This window comes from Corvus moneduloides, chromosome 2 (genome assembly GCF_009650955.1).
Source record: "Corvus moneduloides isolate bCorMon1 chromosome 2, bCorMon1.pri, whole genome shotgun sequence".
NCBI classification, from domain to species: domain Eukaryota; kingdom Metazoa; phylum Chordata; class Aves; order Passeriformes; family Corvidae; genus Corvus; species Corvus moneduloides.
In genome coordinates this window covers 93056707-93083657 of record NC_045477.1, presented here as the reverse complement: position 1 = coordinate 93083657, position 26951 = coordinate 93056707, and the positions used below count along the sequence as shown (strand labels likewise).

At 43.6% G+C, this 26951-nt stretch overlaps 1 protein-coding gene across 2 annotated transcripts in view; it reads right to left on the bottom strand.

The window, feature by feature from the left end:
- The window catches only part of NPAS2 (neuronal PAS domain protein 2), a 105749-nt gene that overhangs the window by 35753 nt on the left and 43045 nt on the right, over positions 1 to 26951 (bottom strand). For both annotated transcript variants that reach the window (XM_032100367.1, XM_032100366.1), the window contains exons 2-6: positions 18818 to 18871; positions 13921 to 14069; positions 10636 to 10727; positions 7243 to 7332; positions 981 to 1101 (exon numbers count right to left, since the gene is read on the bottom strand). In XM_032100367.1, the coding sequence (XP_031956258.1) occupies positions 981 to 1101; positions 7243 to 7332; positions 10636 to 10727; positions 13921 to 14069; positions 18818 to 18871 (506 nt within the window). The remainder of the gene's footprint in view (positions 1 to 980; positions 1102 to 7242; positions 7333 to 10635; positions 10728 to 13920; positions 14070 to 18817; positions 18872 to 26951) is intronic.

Sequence of the window (26951 nt, the reverse complement as noted above, 5' to 3'; positions counted from 1 at the left end):
AAGAAGAAGAAGAAATAAATATACTATTTAAGCTAAACACAACCAATGGTGTCTTCCAACCCCAATCTTGCAACTGGCAGCACAAGAGCAGCTTGTTACCACTCAGGAGTCCTCAACACCGATGTGCTATACATTGCAGGATCAGAGCCTCCGCAAGGGAGCGCCTTGCAGGGATGCAGATTGCTCAGCGCTGTGCACAGGCCTGCCTGCAGCTCAGGGACAGCCTCGGAGAATGACTCGCCCTTCTCTGACACCACCTCATCACAGGAGTTACACAGTCACAGCCTCGGCGTAGCAACAGGGAGAACTGGGTCCTTCACTTACTGCTTTTTTCTGTTTAGGCTTCTCACAAGTCACAGCTGTTCTACATCTTGTGTTGGAAAACTATGCTTAATTACCTCAAAATATCTATTAAATTAACTTTGGCGTATTAGCTATCAGCTGCAGGTTTTGTATGATACAGTAGATTGAGCAGCTGGACATCTTACGGTATTGCGTGTTTTCTGGTTTTCTACAGCTTACCTCCTAGACTGAGTAAGGCCAAAGAAGTAAAAACATTTCTAAGAAAAACAAAATTCAATTTGAAAAAGAATTACAATGGTTTTAGAGGTATTTTTCAACTATAAGGTAAACCAAAGGTATGCCACATTAGCTTATCTCTGAACAACATCTTACTTGAACAGGCTGAAGTATCAATTAAGATGTGATTTGTCTCAGGTGAACTCTCAGTTTCCATCGGCTAACCTATTTTCCTTAGGTGTCTCAAATGATATGATATTTAATAATTAACATAACTGCAAGTAGTCTTAGCCTGGTAAAATAAAGGCAAAGAGTTTCATTTAAAAATAGAACCAAAGGTGGCAAGATATTTTTGAAAGGCTATGAACCTAATTTTTTTATTGCACATGACATAAAAAACTCTTTCTGTGAGAAAATTTTTTATCCTCCTCATTTACTAGAGAAGATAAAATGAAACTTACTTTTTAGGTAATCCGATGAGGCAGAATCTGTCATAAGCATACAAGAAGATAACATCTTATAAATTTCTGAGTGTTCTTGTTCTGGGAGGAAGTTTAACAGATTCTGATCCAACACATCACACTGCAAAGAGAAGTAACTTTTGAGACAAACAGAAATATCAAAACAAGCAACGCTTGCAGAGATGTGCAACAAGGTTGATACAAAGCCTGTGGCATTTGACAGGAGTTTCCTCACAGGTTTCCAGGGACTCCTGATAAAGTCTAAAACAGGGGGGAAGCTGTTGGACAAACTGAGTAGCCATTTATCTGTGGGCTGGTCATCAGATTAAGTCTCAGCACTCAGCAAGACTTAATATTTCTCAGAGACCATCAGATGCAGCAGGTATGTCCACACGATTAAATGATGAGATCTGAGAGTGGGCTGGAAAATGGGTGTCTGGCTCCCCATACTGCTGCAAAGGTCTGTGCACCGGCCTGCTGTGGATCACTGGAATTTGTTCTCTCCCTGACAGAGCCTGACTTGCAGGAGCAGTGAGGCTGAGAGTCACCCTGAGCCAGCCAGGTCAGTCCCAAATCCAGTCCCTTCCCGGGGAGATCTCCTCAGGTCCTGGGAAGTGCCCTTGGGGTGGCAGGCTTTGTTCCCCACTCCCTGCCTCCTGGCAGGTGGGAGCAGGGAGAAAGGAGGGAGAAACTTCCAAGTCTGGACATGACTTTACAGCAGTTAGTCCCCAGGGAGGGGAACTTTACAGTACCACCAACACAAGCCCTCCCTCTGGCCAGCCATGAGCTGAATGTCCATGTGCCTCCAGCCCTATGATCAGCTGGCATGAACCTGAAATCCATCCAAAATCTACGAACTGAGATTTGGGAATGGAAAGAGGAGATGAATTTGTGCAAAAGGCCATGGGTGGCCCAGGCAGAAGACAAAGAGTCTGTCACGGGCTGCCAAGAGGAAGGTCTCCCTATGCTCAGCGTGGTGACTAACCCTACACTAGCAGAGTGTATCTGAAAGGAAGCCTGAGGTAAAGTGACTCTCCAATGGCATCGACTTACATCCGTCCCACTTGAGACTACCTCAGGCTGAGCTGGCACACTGACACAGCTTTGTGTGTCCTCAGAGCAGCTGCTATCAGACTGTACAGTCATGTTGAAAACATGTAAGCTCTGTATGAGACTGGCAAGTCATTAACCATCATTTATTTATGTAAGATTGTGCTTTGGTTTCCATCTGCTTTCTATCCATGCTGGCTTTTCTGTGTGGAATTCCCGTTTAGAGTGAAAGTCGTAGAGTAGACTTTAAAAATCAGAGTGCTATGCTTTATGCAGACACCTTGATGAGAATATATCACTTTAGATGCTTCAGTTATAAGTATTATATATGCTCATTACTTGAATATTCCTGTTGTGAAGAACACTTGAAAATAATTTTTGTGACTTTAGTTTATATCTTATTAATACGAATCCTACTGATATATATGCATATGAAGAAAGAGCCTTTGACAGGAAACTACAGTGATGAGTTCTGTTCAAGGCTTAGGTGCAATCTCAGAAATGAATTTTTTCCTTCTCATTCCCTTTCTACTTGTAAACAATAATGATACCACCAGGTTAATTAATCTCCCATCTACTCTGCAGTAACTGCAGGAAGACTAGATGTGAGCCATCACCATTCCTCTAACTGAAACCATTTGTCTCCATACTGAGACCAAGCTCCAATTCCAAACCTCTGATTAGTTCTGCACTGCTGTTTCTGTTTGAGGTGATAGCTGCAGAGGCCTGTGACTACACCTGTGGTTGGAGTTGCAAGAGACCACACACCTCCTCAGAGCAACCTCTCACCCTGAGCACCAGGTATTCGTTGATTTGCAAGTCCTGGTATTCACAGTTTTTGCTGCCATCATGTACCATATCCACAATTTAATATTTGGGTTGCATCTTTGCTCTTAGGAAGTACCAACTTTTTTTAAATGAGTTTGAAAAAAATGCTAAGGTTTCTACTTCTTACTGTGTTTCACAACTCTTGCCTCTTGCAGAGGTTTGGCACACCTGCAAAATAGTGCACAGAACAGAATTTCTGGATCTTGTACAGATCAAGACTCCAACAATGCTCTTGAATCAATATGTCAATCCAGAATACATTGCTAAGTCAAATAGAGAGATGGAAGCAAATATTTCATGGTCTCACTGGAACTGTAGAAAATGCCAAGCAAGCTATTCAGAGCTAATTCTGCACCAGACCCAAAGAGCAGACATCTGGTGTCATGGTAAAAAGGTGAGTGGTGAGACAGATAGGCTCTGCAAAGGGATCTGGATAGACTGGATCAAAGCGCCGAGACCAATTGCATGAGGGTCCAACACGGCAAAGTGCCACATCCTGCCCTTGGGTCACAACAACCCCAGGCAGCGCTACAGGCTGGGGACAGAGTGGCTGGAAAGCTGCCCAGTGGAAAGAGACATGGGGGTGCAGGTCAGCAGCTGCCAAACATGAGCCAGTGTGTGACCAGGTGGCCAAGAAGGCCAATGGCATCCTGGCCTGTGTCAGCAATAGTGTGGCCAGCAGGACCAGGGCAGGGATTGTCCCCCTGTACTCAGCACTGGTGAGGCCACACCTTGAGTGCTGTGTCCAGTTCTGAGCCCCTCAAATCAACTCACACTGAGGTGCTGGAGCGTGTCCAGAGAAGGATAACGGAGCTGGTGAAGGGTCTGGAGCACAGGTCTTACAAGGAGCAGCTAAGAGAGTTAGAATTGTTTAGCCTGGAGAAGAGGAGGCTCAGGGGACACCTCATCACACTCGTACAACTATCTGAAAGGAGGTTGTGGTGAGGTGGAGATTGGTCTCTTCTCTGCAGCAAGCAGTGACAAGACAAGGGGAAATTGCCTCAAGCTGCACATGGGGAGGTTCAGGCTGGACATCAGGAAAAATTTCTTCACGAATGAGTGATTAAGCATGGGAAGACACTGCCCAGGGAAGTGGTGGACTCACCATCCTCGGAAGGGTTCAAAAAATGAGTGGACATTGCAGCTTGGTTTAGTGGGCATGGTAGTATTAGGTCAAAGGTTGGAGTTGATGATTTTGCAGGTCTTTTCTGACCTGATTCTATTGGCAAAATTTGACCACCAGTGATAAAAATCGATCAGTTAGAGGGGAATGGTTTGTAGCTCTGTCTAATTATTCTGCAGTGGGCAGTTCTGTGCCACTGGCTGAGACAGCCACAGAGCATTGCTGAATGAGACAGGCACAGCAGATAAAAGATAAACTACAGTGACTGTGGGTAGACTTATTAGATGAACTAGGTTAATGTAGAGCTTTGCTGCTAAGCCTGGAATCTACTCTGCATCTTCAAATCTACGGATCCTGCTAAGAGAAACTTCGGAGTATTTGCTCCTGAAAGCTAAGGCAGACAAAGAACACCTTTGTCTACATGGATGCTGGTCTGTTGCAAATACAATACATCAAGTTCTGCAATAATGGGATGCATAGTTAAAATATTTGTGCGGTTTCAACGAAACAGCTGTACTTCAAAATGGAACTCCTTCCTCATGATTTCATTGCTTTTACTGGGGGTTGGGAGATAGTGGTTAGGAGGAAAAACTCCTGCTGTAGGGAGAAAAAGAAGAGGAACTAAGCAAACATGGTCACTAGGAAAAGGATGGTGGAGGGCTGCAAATGGGACAGGTTTCTTTCCCATCAACACAAAAAATAAAGATGGCTATGCACTTGTGTACTGCTATTTGGCCCCTGTATCAACCTGTAAGTCCTGCACTGATTCCCACTGTTACCCTGTAACAGCAACACAACATGCATAACTTTTGTACACTGTAAGGTGCTATGTCCTGGATTTTTCCACCCTGACGTTTACCTTAAGCACCCAACACAGCAGAGTAGCTCCTTGAGTTTTACTGGGTAGCCCCTGAGGAGACAGACCTTCCCCTGGGAGAATCTCAACCCTGTCAGGGAGCTTCTGGCAAAGCAGGCCAGAAGGGACAGGAAGGACCCTTCTCAAGACACTGCATATTCTTGGAGTCATAGTGTACCATCTGACTGGCAAATGCTAAGAGTTGTGATCAGATTTCCATGAGTTCACTTCAGCTGGAGTCAACCTTACCATGTGAGCTAGAGCTCTCCACCTCAACTGACCCTAGCAGTAGCTTCCAGATCTTGTTAAAAAAAAAATTTTAGAATTACAACAAGGGAAGTTTGTGTTTGAAAATACTCCATGGAAGTAAGGGAAGCTGTATTAAAGAGAACTGGATATATTTATTCTCAGTATTGGAGACTTCTATGATTTTAATGAGAGAAAATATATCAGTTTTCTTAACAGGGGCCCTCAGAGAGCCCTGCTCTGCATTCTGCCCAGTTTTGCTTTCCTTTCATTGCTCAAGGCAGATTTGCAGAGTATTTTTTTCCCTGTTGTCACAGAGGGAAAAGAATTGGTGTTTTGTCCCTCAAACAGTGACTGAATTCAGCTTACAAATAGATCCTCAAGGTAAACTAAATAAGCCACATAGATTTTTCAGATAGCGCTCTGATCAGTTTTAAAACTTAAAAAACCCCATATGGCAAGGGCAACAGAGGACTAAAATACCCAGTGTGCACCTAGATGCACCCTCAGCTGGGCCCCTGCCCACAGCCATAGCGATTTGCCGACCTGGGGCAGGCAGAGTCCTCTATTGCTTGTTCAGTTGTGGCCTCTGGGATGCTCCTTCTGCATATGTGGGCTGGTGGGGCAGTTGTTAACCATTACCACCCCAACAGCTCCAGGAAGGTCTTCTCCACCTCCAGCCCAGTCAGGCTGGTCCCTGACTTGGACTGCCACATGCTGCTTCTATACAAATAAAAAGTAATGTCCAGCCTTATTTTGGGCTAGATGCCATGTAAGATTATCACACAAGGCATGTCTTTGGGAGAGAAAAACAGTTTAGTTTCTGATGGTCCAACTCAGGAATTATGAACCTGAATCTATCCATGTTCAGTAGGGCTTCAGATTTTAGGCACAGGGTCTGAAATGTGTCTTCCTGAGGAGGAATACTTTCCTGAAGCAAATCTACCATCTCCACTCAGAATCAGGATTTGGAAGGGATACCAATGAAACCTCCAAATAATGAAAGACAAGGAAATTTCATGGAAAACAGTAAGTGTATGAAAACCCCACAGCCTGTGTGCAGGACAGAGCTCTCCCCACCCTTGAAGTGAAGGCCCATGCCAGAAAATAGTCAAGTACTAGTCTTCTTAACTGTTGAGGATGAAAGAAAATTGAAATAGATAGACTCATTCAATCTGTTGTTGCATAGCAATATTTTTGCATTTACCAGGAGCTGCTGCCTTTTCATCAAGTTCCTTTTGTCTCAGAAGAAAATAATTTTTGTTCATATTCCAGCAAGGTAGTGGTGTGAAATACATTTGTCTGGGTGGAAAACATAACACATATTTGGTGAAAAACTAAATCAGAGAAAAAGAATTGTAATTTTCTTAAGAACATGGCAGGGGGTAGTACAATAATGATTTGGCAGCTAATTTTTTCTCCTGGGCATGTATTTATTTGAGACCAGGATACTAAAAATGAGCATGAGGATTAATCCATAATTATTGTGCCATTTCCCCTAGAGCAGCCTTAGCAACAGGACCAGGGTTTGGAGCAGTCCCTCTCCCCTGCTCCTCCAAACCAAGCCAACGCACATGGGAGTGTCTCCCACAGCAGCACACAGATAAAGAAGCTGAATGTGCCAGACTGAGCATCAGCTGGGCCGGTGTAGGGATACACCCAGCATCGGCTCCAGCAGCGCCTCCTGGTGCGCTCCCCTTGGGAAAGCACAGCTGAGCTGCAGAGAGAGCTCGTCAGAGGCCTCTGGCTAACTCCAAATTCAGTGGGGTTTTTGTCCTTTACCTCTGCGGGAGCAGAATAAGGCCCTTAACGAGCTCCTCACTGGGCTGCCAGCATCACTGGTGCTATTCTCTGCTAGCTTAGAAATCAGAGATGGAAAAGATCAGCCAGGTCACCCTGTCCCTCCCCTGGCCAGACTATTCCTGCAGAGCTTTTTCCATTCAAGAAGTGCCTCATAGCAACAAAAACCTGAAGGGTATGAATCAAACAGAGAGAATGCAGAGCTGAGCAACAGCAGCAGCCAGCATAATGCAGGGACAAACTCCTTCACTACATTTTCAGGAAAACACCACCCCCAGCACCCTTTTACATCTGTTTCTAAAAATGCAGTGCCCAATTCTACCATGTGTGGTGGAAAAGCCAATGCCAGAATTACTCACCGGTAAATGCCCTAGAAGAGGTGTGATGCTGTCAGACACATAGATGATGCTTCCACCTGTTGTTACTGCTATAATGAAGCCATCCAATGCCTAAGGAAAACAGACAAGTCGAGAGTGCTTTAATAGGAATGAGTGGTGTAAACAGGACATCTCATCATGTGTTGATCAAAACAGACTTTGGCACCATATTGTTATCAAGTTACAGGAATGTTATCTCAAGTTGCAGAACAGTAATTCTCTGATTTTACAGTCTGATTTAACTTTTACAAGACTCTTTGTAGTCTAGTAAAACCTACTATTGAAGCAACAAAGGGCTCACAGGAACATTTCATGTCTCAGTTTTTAAATTAATCACACATTTTAATAATGCAAAATGACTAAGACTGGATCCCTTGGAAGTTATTAAAATGAACATTTGAGCTCTGTGTAAATATCAAAGCACGATGAAAGGATGCAGTCCTATCTCAAAATGGTACTTCTCCACAAACCCCATAAATCTCAGTTTGTATTAATGTAACATTGTATATTACTGGGCTTTCATGTAAGTAAAAGCAATGCAAATGATCAAATAATCCTTAGCCTAAGTTTTAATTGAGTGATTTATTTTAAAGGGCATGGTATTAGATTATTCATTCCAAGAGAAATTCATTCTGCAGAGTTTCTTCCTCACTTTGGTCCCATCTTGTGGTAAGCCCCTTCACTCCTAAGGACTGAAGGGAAATGTCAGCATTATCCCCACCCTCTGCACAGGAGCAATTTCACCTATAAAATGACTCTCTTCTTTAGTCTGAGCTGCCAAGTTTTGAGCTAAGTTTTGTTCAAAATTAAACCTAGGTAGATTTTGAGATCTAAGGCAAGACTAACTTAATTTTTTGGGGCATTCTCCTCAGAGTGAACTAAAGTTACATGATCTTTAGATCACTCTAAGGAGAACACTCCAAAAAATTAAGACACAACAGTAGGTGCTCAGACAATATATTAAAACCTTCCCATTGTCATTAGGGAGTCACCAGTGAGGCCCCCAAGCCTTCAAGTGGAGCAAGTCTGGGTCCTTCCTGTCAGTTCCCTGTTGTTCTGGAGTCAGCATTGCCAGCAGTATTTGAGCAGCAAAGGCACTGCAAGCACGGCTGAATCAGAGCAGGGTTTGACTATACTCCAGTGGCCACACCTGCTCAGGAGACAGGTGTACTGCAAACAGCCTGATCAGAGTGCCACAGTGTTACAGAACCATACTGCAAATCCAGGCCTGCCTCCAAGCCAGACTTGCAGCTGATCTCGTAAGCCACAGCACATCCTTCCCCCCCACTGACTTCAATAAGGGAAAGAATTCTGAGAACACTGGGAAATGCTAATTGTTTAAAAAAAAAAAAAAAAAGGAAAAGACAAAGCCTTGAATAAAGACACAAACATATGTTCCTTTTTCCAGAGAATGCTGAGCACCCACAACTATTTAAGTCAATGGGAATCTGCTAGTGCTTCAGTCCTTTGAAAAGCAAGTCAATAACTTATACTCCAGTAGAAGAGTGTGTGCTTAGCATCTCTGAAAACCCTCCAGCTGCTATAGTTAGTTTGATTTTGATAATCTAGGTGCAGAGAATATGTTTTTCTTTAGTGCAGTACATTCAAGCTGTTCTCTAAAAAAGCATGATAGCTGTTAACCCATAGAAGAGAGCAGTGGTTTTACAAGGCAGTTGGATCGTGCACGTTACTATGGTGAAGGTTGTTAGTTTTCAAAAAATCAGGTCTTTATTTCATATCCAATGCAAATTATACACAGTGATTCATATCAGAATTTTGTGGTAAAATCAAGTTAATGTGTGCATACATAATTCTATTTTTATTTACTTGCGACTGGACATTCCAACATTAAGAGAGCATTTTCCTCTTCAAAGGTTTTACTATTGCATCAGTCCGAGATGGACAAACGGAGCCTAATGCTCACTATAATTTGGTGACAGCCTTTTCAATGGGGTAAGAAAAGGCCATTTTCAAGAAAGCTGATGTATTACTGCAGCCAATTATGCCTTGAGTCTTTTGAATTAGTGCTTGGAAAAAACCCTTCTCATCTTTTAATAACAGGATGGGAAAAACTTCAAGCAGTCTTGTCCAAATGCTAATAAAAGAAGATTAGTAGAAAGGCAAAATAGCAGGGAATGATGAACATCTGGCACAACAGGACATCCCAATACCCAATGTTATCTTGAAGGGCATGGAAAATCACAGTAGCAAGATGGTGATTTATAAGCTGGGAAACCAAAAGCGATTGTTTTAATCTAAAATTTGTGTAGCATACAAGTAGAATCAACAAAGGCCCAGCCTGTCAAAACAGCCAATTTATTGCAGTCTGAGGGACATATTTCAGTGCAGACTGAAGGAGTTATGTGGGTTAAGTTCCTGCGCACTGAGATGGAAATGGGCGGTTGTCAGAGCAATGGGAGCAAAGTGTTTCATAAAATTGGTCCAGGGGAGCCTCATCACAACAAATTGCAATGGCCAAGGGACTGCCAGCCCCTGGGAGCCAGAAACATGCCCTGGCTTTATGCCACTCCTTGGTGGGTGAAATTGTTCCCCAACATCCTTCCCTGACCACCACCAGAGCCTGGATCATGTGCCATGTTCACATGATTTGTGAGAGAACAAGCTTGTTCTCAAAGGACACTGTGGGGCCATGCAACATCCATGTGTTTAGTACAGGAGAAGACCCTTGCTAAAGGCAGTTCGAGCTATTACTGAGAGAAAAAATGCATTCTAGCAACTCATTTGCTTTTCATTTTGAACCTACATAAACACCATTGAGTCGCCTCCCTTCAGATCCCAGTTAGCATTAAAAAACCTATGCTATAATTTAAAAACTATGATTGCAAAATGCAAGAATAAAAAGTGTTTGATAAGGGCCTTGCAAATCAGAGTGGAAGTACTAACTGTATCAAGCCAAGAGGAGCTGTCAGGCTTTATCTGCTTGTACAGCACCTAGCACTAGAGGGACACGACACCATCACGTTTCAGGTCCTAGTTTTCATAAATATTAGATGATAATAACGCCTTCCAAGAACAGGAGAAAAATGGCCATGTGCCCTTTACCTCACCTCTGTTTGTAAAAATAAAATATAACTTGTGATTTGAATCTTTGCCCTGAACTGCTCTTGTTGGGAGTCGCTGCACAGCTTTGGAGGCTGGGGCAGCACAGCGCAATGGTACCGCTGAGAGGGAAGAGCAACAAGTGGGGACTTTAATCCCTTGTCCCAGTGACAGCTCTGCTTGATGGTCAAATACAGCAGTTGCCAAAACTTTCTTTTTTGGAACTGCAGATGACAGTTTATTTTAAATGCATGGGCGTTTCCATGAGTGCTAGACAAAATTAGGAAAGGTATATATATATATATGCATGTTTACCTCCAACATCAGCTGGGTGAATTCTTCATTGCTGAGAAATGAAGGCTTCCAGTCCTGCTGAATTTCAGAAATCTCTGTCTGTGCTGAGACTTCTAGACAAATGAAACATTTACATCTGTAAAATTCAAATTAACTTCCATCTGCAATACTACATATGAGTTGCTATGAAAAGAGAGAAATAACCTTTGTATTCAAAAATTGCAGTTTTCAAGCCTGAAATGTTTTCCTCATTTTTTACTCAAGTCAACTTGTACTGACTTCAGTGGGAGCCTGTATTCACAAGGCCACTGGCCTCAAGCAGCATTACTGGGGTATTGATCAAAAGATAAAGCTACTTTGCATGAAATTAAAATCAGGGCAAGGATTAGCACATGTCAAATTGCTATTTGCAATCTACAGCTTCAATAAGGATGCTAGAGAGGGTTCAGCTTATAGCTTCTGTGCCAAACAGGGAACAGCAAGAAAGCTCCTTCAGAGGAGCCCCGAAGGGCTGTGACCCCAAACTGCAGAGCTATTGCTCTGTTTTCCAAAAGGAGAGAGAATCACGAGCATTTGCAGCAGCTTTACACTGGTGCTACTGCCACCAGTCTCTCCCATGCCTACCTTCAGCCACGTGGTGTAGGGCAGCCCAGGAGAAGGAACGGAGCACCAGCATCTCATCCCAAATTCTGTCTGGAGAGCAGGGTACCCTCTGCTGTCAGCCCATTAGGCACCAAGAGGAGATCTGCCCCACTGTTGTCCGATCCTGACCCCACAGCAGCCTGCAGAGGGCTTGCTCCCCAAAGACTTTCCATGGAGGGGTGCAGGCACACTGGGATAACAACTCACAGCTTTGCACTGAAACTGGGTACCATACTGGATAGCTGGTTGCACTGTTTTCCTTTGGAAAACAGTCACTATGTCAGTTCTGCCTGAGTCAGACAGGATTCTGGGGGACAGCTCTAATTTAGAGAAACTTGAGCTGGTTTAGTTTGAAGCTCACTCTGCTTCTCTAGGAGTGCTCCCTCACTCAGCTCTAGCAGTGGGGGGACATTGAGCACAGACTGTCTTCTCTTTTCAGCACCTCCTGCTAATTAATCCTATTGATTAACACTTCCAGAGCATGTAACACCCAACGCTTCCTATTCAGAGCACATAGGCAAACTGGCCAGAGAAAATCAAATGGATAAATGATACTAAAGACAGTAAATTTATACGAGCCTGTGCATTTTGTCAGCGAGAAAGAAATCAAAGCCTCCGTTCAGGCTGTATTAGTGGAGGTACAGCCTTTTGCTCCTACCAGCTTGTTCCACTTGCTTTCTGCACTGCTGGGGGCTGTCACTGGCAGCACGGCAACTCTCCACAGCCCCCGTGGTTTTACACACAGGACTGAAAACCAGACTAAGGAAAAAGAGTCCATCAGATTTTTTTAGGTAGTTTCAGAACGTAGGATACTTTCAGCAGACCTGTAGCTTGGGAAAGCTAATGTACATGAAATGGTGACTGTTGGAAGAGTTACTTGAGATTTGGGAGATTCTGTGGATTATAATGAAGGAGGCTGTTTAGGAAGGAAAAAATCTGAAAATTTACCTCCTCCTCTGTTGTGACTAAAATCTTGGTTTAGCCTACCAAACGAAAGGGAAATATCATTCAATAAACCATATCCAAAGCACGCTGAAGATAATCAACAATTTTAAATGCTGATGTTTCGTATTATATTGTGTGACTACTAATCTGGTTAAAAAATAGATAACATTTTCTTTTTTTAGCAAGTGCACCCCAGTCACATTTTGACCTAATTGCTGTGGAAGGATTTGTGACTGTAAGCTTTTCTTTACCTAGTTGTTCTTCAAGAAAAAGCACCTTTTGGAGTAAATTATTTGGACCTTCAGCTACACTTATACAATTATTTGAAATCTTGGGTGATTGTTTCTTTGCTTAGCTTTATAATTGAGCATATTCACATCTTCCTTTGCCTTGGGCAGCTTAAAAAATAAAGGTAAGTTATTACTATAATTTTTTAAAAAGTCTATATAACAATTAAACCTTGAGATGTCCTAGTCATCCCCTCCTGTACAAAACCATAGGTTAATGGTTGGACTCACTGGTCTTAAATGTCTTTTTCAACCTAAACAATTCTATGATTCTATCTTGTCTGTGGCCAAAATTCATTTAAGGAGAAACGGCACTCTAACGACAGAGCCATTACAATTATTACCTCAGTAAGATTGACATTTGTGACTCCATTCTGTTGGGAGTCATGATGTAAGAATTTTCATGGTCTTTCCTGTTACACCCAGAGTTCTCCAGAGACTGCAGGAGGGAGGTGCTGGGTGAGCAAAGGTAAGCCAGGTGACCTAGTGCATCATCTTATGAGACCCCTTTCTGCTTTCTGGGACCAGGGGCATTCCCCACGGTCACCCACTGAAACCTCCTCATAGGGGCAGAGCAGGAGAGCCCCATTTTAAACCAGTGCCCTGAATCGTAAGGGAGAATCATTTCGATTGACAACTGCTGGTGGGTGTCAAAGCATTAGGAAGGCCACAGTGCACATTCCTCCCATGGAGTAGAAACTAGACCAAAGAGGGTAGATCAGCAGGGTCAGAAATCTCCTCTGCCCTCTGTGAAGGTACATTTCTGTCACTGCTGCAAGCATTTAAAAAAATAAACTCCTGACTTTCCGACGCTGAACTTCACTACTGCAACTGGATGCTGTGCACATGTGATTTAGCTTCTGCTTGTGCAAACTGGGTGAAGCATGTCAGCTATCTGCGGATGCAATTTGCTGATGCCAGCTTCAAAAACTGAGGCGCTTTCTGGTCTGAGTTTTGTGCTCAGTGTGGAAAATTGAGTCCTACACAGTCCACTGAGGAGCTGGGGTGCTGAACAGATTGCTTCCCTGCATTTTTTCTGCAGAGACGCTGGGGCGAATGCTTTGTTCTTCTGCTCAGAATATTGCAAATTTCAAGGAAGGGAATGTTCCCTCTGCTCCCAAATCTCTCTTGTTCAAAGCATCTGTCCTCTTCATGAGTGCTGCAGGGCACTGTTGCCCTCTTTCCCTTGGTTCCTGCCATTTGCCCCCTTCTCTAGCAGGCTGAGAGTCATCTTCAACTGAAGAGCAAACAAGGAGATGGATTTGGACAGCACAGTGTCTGCAAATGATCTTTTTTGATGAGATAGAAAAAAACCTTTAATACCTTATGTTGGCACTTTTAGGTCGTTCGAGCCATTCTGAAAATCACTGAAGGAAATGGGATATTATAGTAACTGTCTGGCAAGTGCATGAAGAGCTGCACTAAATCTTACCATTGTGTTTCTGCAGAAAGCCGATGACTTTTTCCAGCACAGTAGTTTTGTCCATTTTGCGAGTGTTGCCTGGAAGCATGGAGCTGAGCTCTTTGATGAGAACATTGAACTGATCGCGCCTCTTCTTCTCAGACTTGTTACGCGAAGCCCTGTAGACAGGGGAAAAGAAAAAAAGGATGAGCAGACCAAGAAGGAAAATGATCATGTACCTGCTCTTTGCAATGTATATACATAAAATTAGCTTGCTGCATGCATCAGCGTGTGAAGATGGACACTGGACTCCAGCAAAGCTGCAGAGACAAGTAGGAGGCAACAGTTCCCACCTCCTGGTCTTTTCTTTGAGCCACCTTTAGTGCCCACACGGGAGATGGAGGCCCTGCTCACTCCTCTGTGTTGCCTCTGGACACTCTGGTTGAGCTTATCAGGTCGGCATTGAGCCTGCAGTTGAAGGAGCTCTGTCCATCTCCTTAGACATATGTAGGATCTTAAAAATTCATGCAGTCTCTGGGGAGGGACTCAGAATGAGAAGAAATAGGAATACTGTGACGACACTAAAATTGTTCATAAAGAAGAAGAATGGAGACCGGATCACACCCATCTGCGCAGTCTTAACAGAAGAGAGGGACCCCAGTCCTGCAGCTGTTGCACTGGAGCTGGGTTGCTCTAGAGGGACCTGCCCACTTTAGTCACAGGTGCTCTGCCTACCTCCAGGCTGGCAGAGAAGAATCAGGATGCTGTCTTCCAGTCATTAAGAACAGAGACCTGAGTAGAAGTTGCTGCAGCTCCCATCTGGTTCATATGCCACTTTGTTCAGTCTCCTTTCCAAGGTCACAAGGACAAGCAGGAGAGAGAGCATCAGCATGGATTCGGTCTGAGGCTGGGATGCGTTGCCAGATCTGGGGTCTTGGAAGTGCCAGCAGTGCTTGCGTTAAATCTCTGTGTGCCACTGGGAAAACCCCTTAATGTCAGTGCCCCGAGTCTCTAGCTGTAAAACGAAGACTCTACAGCTTTCTTCACCAACCTTGTCTGTTTAGCTTGCAGATTCCTCAGAGAGAGCTTGCTTCTGCTGCTGTGTTTGAAGAGCTCACAGGAAGAAAGGATCGGATTTCATTTGGGGTGTTTTGGCACCATCATTACATTGTCATTAAGGCTGTTGATAATCTTTTCAGCATGCGCACTTTGTTTTTTTTAACTCTATGCCAATCTGTACACACGCATTTTCTGACTTGTTCTTGTGAATACGACAATTGTTCAACTCAGAGGTTATCACCTGGACTTCTGTATCCATGTGGAAATAGAAATAAGTATAGCCCAGGAGGTTTGTTTGTTCTTCTGAAAGGTCCTCAAGCGGACGAGATTTGCCTTGTCAATTAAGTAAAGACCTAAAAATCTGGTTACATGTAGAAGGGAAAGAAAAGACAAGAGGCCGGTTCTCACTCTTGAGTTTCTCAGTCCCAGCTAACTCTGGCTGTGCCTCAAAGCAGCTCTGGATGCACACTGCTGAAAATCAGAGCAGAATTTAGCCCAGCATCTACATCCCCTGCAAGGACCAGGACGGCAATAAACGTTTTCAGCAGAGAAATCACTAAAGAGGCTTCTGGATGTTACTGGTGACAGAGGGGCAATTTTTGTTTGTCTTGCTCTCAACCCTGATCACACTTGGAGATACACTGGATAGAAGCCAATGCTTGATTATTTTACAGCTTTGAACACAAGAGATTGGGTGGATACTGCCTGACTGATTTCAGCTTGCTCTTATTACACTGCAAAAGGCTGTCAGAACAAGATGTGCAAAGCTCCAGCCTTATCCTATTTCTCCACAGTACAGGGCAACGTTAAGAATATCAACATTTTACTTCCTCATAATTCAATCCTCAGTTCATTTTAAGCTTAAAGAGCCCAGATTTCCATAAAAATCAAATAAACCACCTACTGTCAATAGGGAATGCATTGCTTTAAAAAAAAAAAAAACAAAAAAGCCTTGACAGAAATATAAAGTATCTATTTTTAACACTTGACATTTTATTCACAAAGGAAATATAAAAACTCCTCTAGCGGAAATAACTCTACCAAGATATGAATCGTTGATCACAGTAAAATTTTGAAAAGAAAAAAAAAGAGAAAAAATGGGAAAAATGATAAAAACGATCCCTGCACAGTTGAAAATACTTTGTTTAGTACAGTTATAGATGTATGAAATAAGACAGTTTTCATCACTTCCCTTTGAAGATTATTTTCTAGCCTTGCTTACTTCACTGCTAGGGCATACAATTACAGTAAGCCAAAACAACCTCTGTCTTAATTCCATACCACTTGTCCCAGTTCTCCTCCCTCCTTGCTACTCCACAAAGATGACAGCATATTCAAAGGGAGGAGGAGACACAGTATGAACAAAATCAGGACTATCAGTGAATACAGCTAAAGGCAATACAGAACAGCCTGAATTCAGAATGATCAAAATCAACAATTTAAGAGCCATTTTTATTTGCTCACATATATGCTGGTTGTTGTCTTAGACAGACAGACTTACTGACTAGTAGATGCTACATTTTCTAATTTACAATGAAATGTGACTTTACACTAAATTTCAGATTTCTTTTGGCTGTCCAGTGGAGTGTACTATATACGCACCAATGCAAGTAACTGTACTACATACCTTCATTCAGATTCTTAAATTTACTTTTTATTTCAGTGGAAAATGGCAGGTAGTAGTCTTCATGATTAAGCACTTTCTCATGGTTCACTTCAAGCTGGTTTTGGTTGGAATTTGGAATTCAACTGAATTGCAAAAAAAGTATTTTAAAATTATATACTATTAAAGCAAACTGAAAGAAGAGCAAATAGACAAAAAAGTGCACAAAGCACACCTTTTGTTTCGAATGAATAAATCTATAAAACAAAATAAACCTCATCTAGTATCAAAGAACTGAAAATGAAACTACGGCTTCTGATCTTGGAAGATCAGAAAACCTCACATAGGTCTTCATTGCTCCCGAGTGTGGTGCCATCATATCCACATTTTAGTCCTCAGGTCTTCGGAGTGAAGCTGTGCCTTAGGGAGTCAGATGATGCAGAACAGGGCTCAATTTAACCAGTGTTCTTCCTGGAGGAAGAGTTATATATCTTGGCCAAATACTGCAGACCTGATACAGGGGTGAGAGTGCAAGTGCCTCTTTTTCATGTCTGTGTAATGCAACCTGTACATGCCTAATACATTGCAGATACACACAGTGTGTATGTGTACCTCTACACATACCTAACCTGAGAAACTCAGCTCCTGGCTTGAGTCCATCCCCAAAGACTTAGGTCCAGAAATTTCCAGTTTCACCTACTTTTAACAGAGAAAATAAAAGGAGAGAACAATTTTCTGGGCTTTTTAATCCCCTCTGGTGTTTCTCAGCCCTGAGGGACACAATCCTTATACTAAATAGAGGAAAAACAAAAAGCGTTTCCCTTGTGGTATGGGACAGGTGAGAGTCCTCAGTCTACAAGACACAGCAGCAGAATATTCATCAAATAGCTTCTCCTAAGTTTGATTTTCTCTGGAAGAAAACCTAAATTAATCAGAGTGGTTTCAGTATAATGTATTAACTTTAGATCTTCATGAAGCATCTCATGATTTCAAACTCAATTTCAACTTTAGCTTTATTTCTAAAAAGCAAAATGAACTTAAATTACAATTTGAAGAAGCAGTTTCCTTTTTTAATTTTGAAGTTACAATTCTTTTTATGCACCCTGATAGAGGCCTGCCCCAGGGTATGACAAAAATTCCTTCTGGGAACAAACGGCATGAAAACCATACCAGATGGTGATGACAATCGCCGATAGCGAGGATATGTGTTATCCTATTTTTTTCATATATGTATTCATTTAATGAAATTTTTTTTACTATACAATTAGCACACAAACATCTTGAAGATGATCAGGCCTTTAGAAGGCGAAGCAGTGCTGCAAGGTGGGCTCCTTTCTGTACCCTCCAAAAGGAAGCAAAGGGGAACAGCTGAGCCTGGCTGCAGCCTGTGCTGACCTATATCAGTGAGAAAAAGCTGCGGGGAGGGAAAGAAGCGGAGAAGGAATCAAAAGAGATGAAACTGGATCAACTGCTTGTGCCCGGACTGGAAATACTCTCATTAGAGGGAACCAAGGGGAAAAATGTGGGCAACCCCTTGCTCTCTCTAAAGTAATTAAACTGCGGGCTGAGGCATTGATAACCTCGAATGCTTCCAAAGTGCTTTACTGCAGATGCCGGTCAGCTCTGACAGTTATTAAGGGTTTCATTGCCACAGGTCTTCTGCCTTGAAACACACCTTTTCTCTCCCAACAAAGGGTTCACAATGAATTCCCATCAACTGGGACTCAGTGGAGTACAGACTGTATGTGAATATAGGTTTGTGCCAGTTTAAGGCTGACTTTTCGTGGTCTTTCTCTGCTCTGAAGGTAACTTCTGGGTTTTCTCATTGCTGTGAGGTAGGCATTGGTGAATAAATGACCATTCTAATAGGGAAAACCCTCCACTTTTTCTGTTCTTTTTCTTTTGCAAAATGTATTTAAAGAAAAAAAACCACAACATTTTTGTGTACTCTGGAAGCTCAGATGATGTACTGTAGTGGCCGAAGTATGTTGTTGGTGCTTCAGTTCTGACGTTCTGCAGTAATGTGAAGAAAACGATCAATGCCTTGGCTTTTTTTTAACATTTTCCACAGGAAACATTGCTAGGTTATTTTCTTCTTACAGTGCAGCCAAGAGTAGGAGTCTGTGAGATGGCAGTGTTTCAAGTTGTGTTTGACTGTATTTTACTCTCTTGCTCTTTGATTAATTGATTATGGATAAAACAGCTTCTGCAGCAACAAACAGTATCAAGCTCATCACAGAGAGTTATAAAAGAAAAGATGCTCACCTCTTTGCCCTGTCTTTCTCATCTTCATCCATTAGATTGTCTAAGCAGTATTTTCTGTTGAAGGAATGCAAGAATCATTATGAACTGTCATTTTGTTAGCTCTATTTGCAGGTTAATCTCACAGTCACTCTAATTCATTTTAAAAACACAGTGATGATATCCCGGTCAGATAAATGTGTCAGCAGTGCTTTATGCCACAGTCCTTGATTTTAGGAAATATCCATTGTGGGTAATGTTATTCCTGAGCATTATGCTAGCCTTAGGGTCTCTAGTCAGGGATCAAGGCTCCCAGGCACCACATGGTGCATCAGCACAGTACAAAACCAGCCACTTCTTGGGGATTTTTTTGCATGGAGGTTACTCTCTGCAAACTTGTAGGCTGGATGAGCCTGGGGTCTGCTCAAGCTGAAAAGCGTTTTCATTGCCCCCATGTTCCCTCCAAAATAATCTCCAGTGCAAGAGCCAGTATCACTGATGCCTTTGGCTTCTCAGGCTGATCTTCCTACTGGAAGGCTCCTTGTCCTCCTCTGTGGACCTTGACCCAAAGCCAAAAGAGATAGTAGTAACTCCACTGAATTACACCTTAAATTCAAAGTGTCCTTATAAATCCCACTGCCTAAGCCATGCTGAAAAAACCCTCTTGCAGCCCAGTCAGACCATCTGCCCAGCCATGCTGGCACCAAGCATGGGGATTGTGCCATCCCCATCACTCTTTTTGCTAATCTTCACCAAAACGTTGTGACCCCAGCTTTGCAGTTCAATTGCTCCAGCAGTTTGAGCTGTAAGAAGAAAAGGGTAAATTGGGTAAATTAAGTAAATTTGTGTGGGCAAGGCAAAGGGAAAAATACAAAAGCAGCCCAGCTGAAGGCTGAGTGCCTCAGAAACGCTTGTCACCAGCTCACTGCCCACCCTCCTTTGCTCCGTGACCTTATGAGAAAGTGATGCTTGATCTGTAACCACTTCAGCCCAAGAAGGAAGTCCTGTGCTGCTGCACCTCTCAGGGCACCTGGCACCCCTGTTGAGTACAAAATCCGTGTGCTGCTTCATCCCACACAAATATTTTCTGAAACAGCAGCACAATGCCACTGGATATTGTCAAAGCCTCATTTTCAAAGCAGTGGTGTAATGACAGGCAATGATAACACTCTTTGTCAGCAATCAATGTTTCTCATTTAATGAGTCCTCAACATGTAAGACATGAATAAAATTGGAGGGGAGGAGGAAGGAAGTTAATTGCTAGGCTTTATTTAAGCCCATGTTATTCTCCACATATGAGTCACACATAAATTTGCCTGTTGAAAGAACATTTTATGAAAAAACGAAAGTGAAAACTAGTTCTCTTACAGCAATATTCTACCTGGTTATTACTCAACAGTTAGCTAAGGAGACAAAACTACCCCATAACCTTTTACCAAATGAGTTATGAGGAATTAAAGCCACTGGTCACTGACTGGAGGGTAAAGCTACTACTTAATGGCACTAAGCTTCTGGATGAAGCATAAATAGGAAATATGAAGGCCAAGGAATTAGTTTTTTTAGTCATAACTGGTGAATTTAAATTGCTGAATTCCGTTATGCAGAACAAAATAACAAATAATACCATGTCATTTTTAGATGTTTTTTTCAGATATTTGTTTGGACTTGTAAAACAGCCCTAGTCAGCCATGACTTTTGACTTGCAAGTCAGCCAAATCATAATCCATATTTTGGACAAGGAAAATGTACAGGCCCAGCAAAATTTTATTAACCAGTGTTTTACATATATTTTAGGTGTTTATTTGCTTAGTCCCATAATGAAACTGTTACCCCAATCAGTGTGTTTTCAAATAATCCAGGCTAAAATGTAGTGACAATATTCAGTGGGTTTTGTTTTTATTTGGTCACTTACTGCAACCTATGCTATTCAGAAGAATACAGAAGGCATTAACATGGCAGGGTTAGCATTTGGGATTTTGCAGTGTTTGTTTGCTAAACCTTTGCTCAACATCATAGAATCATAGGATGTTAGGGGGTAGGAAGGGACCATAAAGGTCACCTAGTCCCAATGGTGGGAGGACACCTTGCACTAGATCAGGTTGCTCAAAGACTTATCCAACCTGGCCTTGAACACTATCAGGGTTGGGACATCACAACCTCCCTGGGCAACCTGTTCCAGTGTCTCACCACCCGCACAGCACAGCACAGCACAAAATGTTCTGTTGCATGCATCCTTGTTGAAACTAGGGTATGACAATCAAATGGGGCAGTATCAGCAGCAGAAGTCACTCTCCCTGAATCCCTAAAGGTCTTCCTCTGCTGCAGTGAGGCTTCCTCTAGTTGTAACAGGTTCCCCATAGAAAGCAGGAATATGAGGACAAGTGTGCTGAGCGGCTGTGAGGAAGGGTGGGGGTGGATGAGACAGTCAGCATCGGTGCTGCTCAGCCCTGGCTGTTTAGGAGAAGCACAATGTACCTAATGGAAAGGGGCTTCCTACAGCTGTACCCCATACACCATCAAGAAATTACACTGCCAGGAAGCCTCTACTCTTGAGAGAGAGCAACAGATCTAACTGGTCTGTTCTGCCAAGGATTTGGCTAGATCTGTAAAGCAATTCATGGGCAGCTTCCAGTAAACAAGGTTTCTCACTGACTGAGATGAAATTCTGGACCTGCTGTGCTGTTGCTAGCATGAGACAATATCTAATTGTCATTTTGCTTCTGTTTGCTCACACGGCAAAATCTCTAGAGCATCATAAGCATTGCTAACAGGGTTTGCTAGTACATATGTAGCATATGAAATTAAAACTGTTCTCAATAAAATAGATACATCAGAGTATACAATTGCTGCGACCTGGTATTGCCATCCCTCTCCAGAGCCCCACCAGATGCTGCCTTACACCTTGACGGAGAAACCCACAGCATGGAGCTTAGGTATGTGCTTAGTGCAACCTGCTTGCTTTATGTTATCCTCCCAGTCCCTCAGCTGTTAAAGTCCCAAATTGCAAACTGGAAATCTACTGTCTTGCCCCTGTCAGTGACTGGTTTAGGAGAAAATTCAGACTCATGACAACGATGGAGGCAGGCAGTAAACACCAAGGCTCTGTGCCACAGTTCCCCTGCAAAGAAGTGACATAAAAAACCAAGCGGCACAAGTATTTCTCAAAATGTGAAGAATCCTTTCTAACAAAGGGATAACATAGGGAATTTGGAAACCTATAGGTAAGAACACCACATGATTTAACTCCTGCTGGCAGAGTATTTAACAGTGACAGTTACATTCGGAGCTTCATTAATATCATCATTATCCTCAAGGAGTGAAGACTATCACTCAAAAAGATTGGAACTACTTGGAACAGGGAGGCGAAAGCTCATGTACTCCCATCAGGGTGGTACTCAGGCAAACACACAGAAAGATGCATATCCACAAGTAGGGAAGAATGGCATTTTGGAAACAAAAGAGTGGCTAAAACTGTTAACCATGTACCCCCGGCTTAGTTATCAGATGGAGAATTATAGCACAAACATCCCCCCCACATTCATTCATACAATGAATAGTTGCTTGGGAAAGAAGTAATTCAGGCAGAGTGCCACCTCCCTCCAGGGACTCTCCAGAAGAAAGGTTGCACATGTTTATTTTGATACAGTCTATTCCCAGTGGACACAGAGCTTGCACTATAAAAAATCATCTGGCACTGATAACCTTATCCTGTGCTAGAAACATGTTTTTTATTGAGCTAAGCTACTACTTTTCTGGGCTGGCGAGGTTGGTTTCACTCCTTCCTGCCCTACTGCTCATAAGGATATGCTGTAGACACTCAAATGTAGGCAATCAGTTGTTGATTTCCCACTGAGTTGCCACAAGGCCAGCTAATAGCTCCTACAAATCATCCTGATATTTAGCAAGAAATTTTATTCATATTCATTTAACTCAGCTGAATTAAATCAGAGATGTAAATTTCTTTCAGAGGCCCTGATATGTGCCTGGGGGACCTTCGTGAGAAATCACAGTGTTTGTGCTTCCCTGGCCCTTACGATTGGCAGCTCAAGGAAAAGACTGGGCTTTTCCTTCTCTTCCTTCTCTGGCATGGTGGGATGTCTGCCTCCATCACCCCACAGGTCTGCCTGAGTATTCTACCACTTATCCTGTACAGGTACGGTCAGCCCTGTGGAGAGGGGTGCTCCACCCACTACAGACATACCTGAGCCTTGCACCTCAGACTTCACCCTTAGACCACTTGGGATGCTGGTACAATACAACCATCCTAACTAAAGATGATGACATTGCACTTGGAGAACAATCCTCTCAAAGACAGAGGATGGGCAAGGGTTGTGTGGAAGACTGGGATGCTGGGATGAAACCCCCTGAACTACCTTCTGACCTCTGGGCAGACCCTTCCCAACAACTGCAATCTTTGTGAAGGAGGAAAGAAAAGAGCAATAGGGTGTAGGGCAGACATGCTCCCATGCCTTCCAGACACATTGCTCAGCCTCCAGTGCCCATCTCTGCTCAGCATTGCTTCTGTTCTGCCTCAACAGGGAGTTACTCTCCCATCCCCTCTTCAAAGGGGAGGAAAAGGCTCTTAGCAAAGAGGTCAGTGTTACGCAGGAGGCACATGGGTATCTTTGGTGGGGTTCAGGATTTAAAGGCCAGATCCAGCCATGGATCCAGCATGGCATCCTGTGCTTAGTGAGTAGGATCCAATACATAGGACGAAGGCACCAAAAGAGAGTAGAGGCTCTGGGCATGATGCAGGGGCACAGTTTCTGGACACCCACTAGCACAGGGGACAGTGTAGCTTGGTCGCTGTACTGGCATTGCTGGCAGGTGCCCTGCCCAGGGACGATGAACAGGGTCTGAAGGGCATTGTGGTTGGTCAATGGCATCATCCCATGGGTGTTCCACAGCGTGGGTTAGATGGGGACTTGCCCACCCTGGGGAGCACCACTGTGGCAAGATCTCTACCTGCTTCCTCTCAACTAAGCAGAACCCTGAAATGAATCACACTAACAAGTGAAGTATTTCCCTTCCAAGCCTTGCTGGAAGGCAAAGAGAAAGATCAGCAAATGGGAAGCAGTAGGAGAGGTCACAGAGTGACAAGCAAGAAGTGACCATCTAACCACTTTAAACACCTTGTTCCAAGTTTCTGTAACATGGATGAAGCACTTGGATATCCCACCAGGAAGGTTACAGTGTGAACACACAGCAGAAGGATTTGTACAAACACAAAGCAGAACAAATCAACAGATGCACAGACATATCAAATTGAACTGTACCACTCTATTCTCTTTTTTTCAGATATAAAGTTATGAACTGTTACAAGAACATGCTGGAGTCCATAATTAAATATGACACATTCCCAACCACAGCAATAAAAATTGATTTATCAAAATGTAAACAGACTAGCCTTTAGAAAACTTAACACAGTAAAAATTCACTTTCCTGATGATATACATGGTTATTTGAGAAAGATAGTGTCTTTTCAGTGGGAGAAGGACAGTCTGGAGTTACCACGGGTCATGTAATGCTGAGATTGTTATGGGAATTACTGTTTTTAGGAGTAAAGGAAAAATCCAGAAGCACTGTTAAATGTCCAGCTTTAGAGTTTTTGCCTGGCAGTGTATAGTGAGGTCTTCCTGCATTCAGTAGGTTACTACATTTTGTTTACAATAGAGATGTTGTTTAGAGGCTTCAAAAAAAGAAAAGAAGAAAACTTTTTGAGAAAATACTGTACTTCATGAACCTTGTGGGCTGTTTCATGTTTCATACACGTGTGCAATGAATCTTTAGATGGTAACAGGCTTAAAGCAAAACAGACATTAAAAATAATCCACACGCGGACAATAACAAAATAGTGGAATTTGACAGAAATGAATGCTCCACTCTTCTGAACTGGGGATGATAGGAAGATGCTCACAGGTAATAGACCTGAGTATTAAGAGATTATGATGAATAGAAATAAAGGCTCAGAGCATGTTCTGGTTTTATTCTTTACAGTATTTCCGTTTAGTGGGAAGGGGTATTATTTTCCACATGTCAGAGTCCTTGCACCTATTGCCATGTGTTAGACAGCTTACCCCCTCTGCCCTGGTGCCAGCTGAATTTTGGGGTGTGCAGCCTGGGATCCTTCTGTAGGTGCGGTGTGATTCACATTGGTTTAAGTCAGGAGTGAGACAGCTGATGTCCGCAGCGCCGTGCTGGAGCGGGGCCAGGGTGAGAGGCATCTTTTATCTCTAGCTTGTGAGCAATGTGTAAAGTTTTGTGCAGTGTTTGGATCTCTGGTGAAAATCAGTACACACACACTCGTTATCTTCCTCACTGCTATTATTACTGCTGAATGACTAAAACCACTCAGACTCCAGTGAACAGGCTGCGAATCCCCATGTTCAACCGCTGCTCTGCTCTCCCCTCGCACGGCTGGAAACAGAAAGGCAAACAAATTAAACTAACATTAATCAGCAAAGACTGCCATCTGTATAACTCAGAGCACTTCTTCGCGTGCCCGTCCCCTTCCAGCAATGCTAAACAGGATTAGCCTTCCGTGGGCGGATGGGGAAAGTAGGTCAGTTCGGTAACATCGCTGCGTGTGATGAACGGAGGAGGATGTGACTGCAGTGGTCTGCTGGCAGCCCTCTCGCCTTCTGTATGAGCCAGGAGATGAAGCACCTGGGCTTGTCATGGGGCACACGAGGTGGCTCAGACCCTATGTCCCTGCATGGTGACACCTGACATTTGTAGGATCAGGGGTTTGGCAAAGCCTGGCTGATGCATTGGAGTTAGTGGGTGCATTTCAACAAGAAAACTGAGGCACAGGGCAGCTAAATGCTTAGTTATTATTAGTTTGTGTACAGCCAAATATTCGTCAAAGCTTACACATAAGCCAAGTACCTGGCGGAGGTACTGTCTTTCTGTATTGACTCCATTGGGTATGTAGAGATGGTGGCAGGAAAGCCAAAGCTCACCTAGAGTGACACCTGCAGGGCATGACAAGGGCAACAAGAAGAGCTTCTGCTGCTACATCAGTAGTAAAAGGTTGAACAATGAAAGTGCGGGACTACTGCAGTACTGGAGGTGTGTGAGGGGGTGAATTAGTGACAGCAAAACAGGTAAGGCTGATGCCTGCTTTGAGGCAGTCTTCACCAGCAAGGTCTCTCAGCCTCCATGCTGGAGGCAGGGGCAGGAAAGGGCAGAAGCACCAGCAACAGGTGAGGATCAACTCAGGGAACTTGAGGAAGCTTGGGAGAAGTTGACCATACAAGCTGATGGGGACTGACTACTTGCCTCGTTGGGTGCCGGAAGACTTGCTGGTGTCCTCTGCTAGGCTGATCTCTCATTTTGGGAAGTTGTGGAGGTGGGGGGGGGGTCTCTGATGCTTGGAAACAGGCAAATACTGGCCTTCAAGAAAGGGCAAAAGGGTGATCCAGGGAGCAACAGGCCAGTCAGTCTCACTTTAGTCCCTGGCAAATCATGGAGCAAGTCCTGTTGGAGCACAGGGCTGGGCACATGGAGAAGAAGGTGATCAAAACCAGCCAGCATGGATTTACCAAGAATATCCTGACTGCCAGTTATGATAAAATGACAGTCTCTGTGGATGGGGAGAGAGCAGTGGATGCCACTTATGTTGGCTTCATGCTCAAAGGCAGTGCTGTTGTCATGGGCGAGACTGAGAGGTTGAAGGAAAGGACGGATGTGAAACCTTATGAAATACAATGGGGACAACTGTCAAGTCCTGCACCTGGGAATGAAGAGCCTTGAACTCTGATACAGGCTGGGGATGGACTGATCAGTGAGCAGCTCTGCAGGAAAGGCCCTGGGAGTTCTGGAAGGCAGCAGGCAGCATGCTGTACATGAACCAGTGGTGTGCCTTGGTGACAAGGACGGCCAATAGGACCCTGGGCTGCATGGACAGGAACACAGCCCGACCAAGGGAAGGGTTTATGTCCCCTCACTCGGCACCTGTTATACCACATTTAGGGTAATGTGACCAGTTTGGGGCTTTCTACGACAGAAAAGATAGATCAACTGGAGGAAGGTCAGTAGCGTCCCCAGTGGTGGAGCCTGGAACCCTTGACTCATGAGAAGGGGGCTGGGATAGCCAGGCTGGCTTAGTCTGGACAAGAGATGGCTTTGGGGACACCTAAGAGTCCTCTTATTGCCT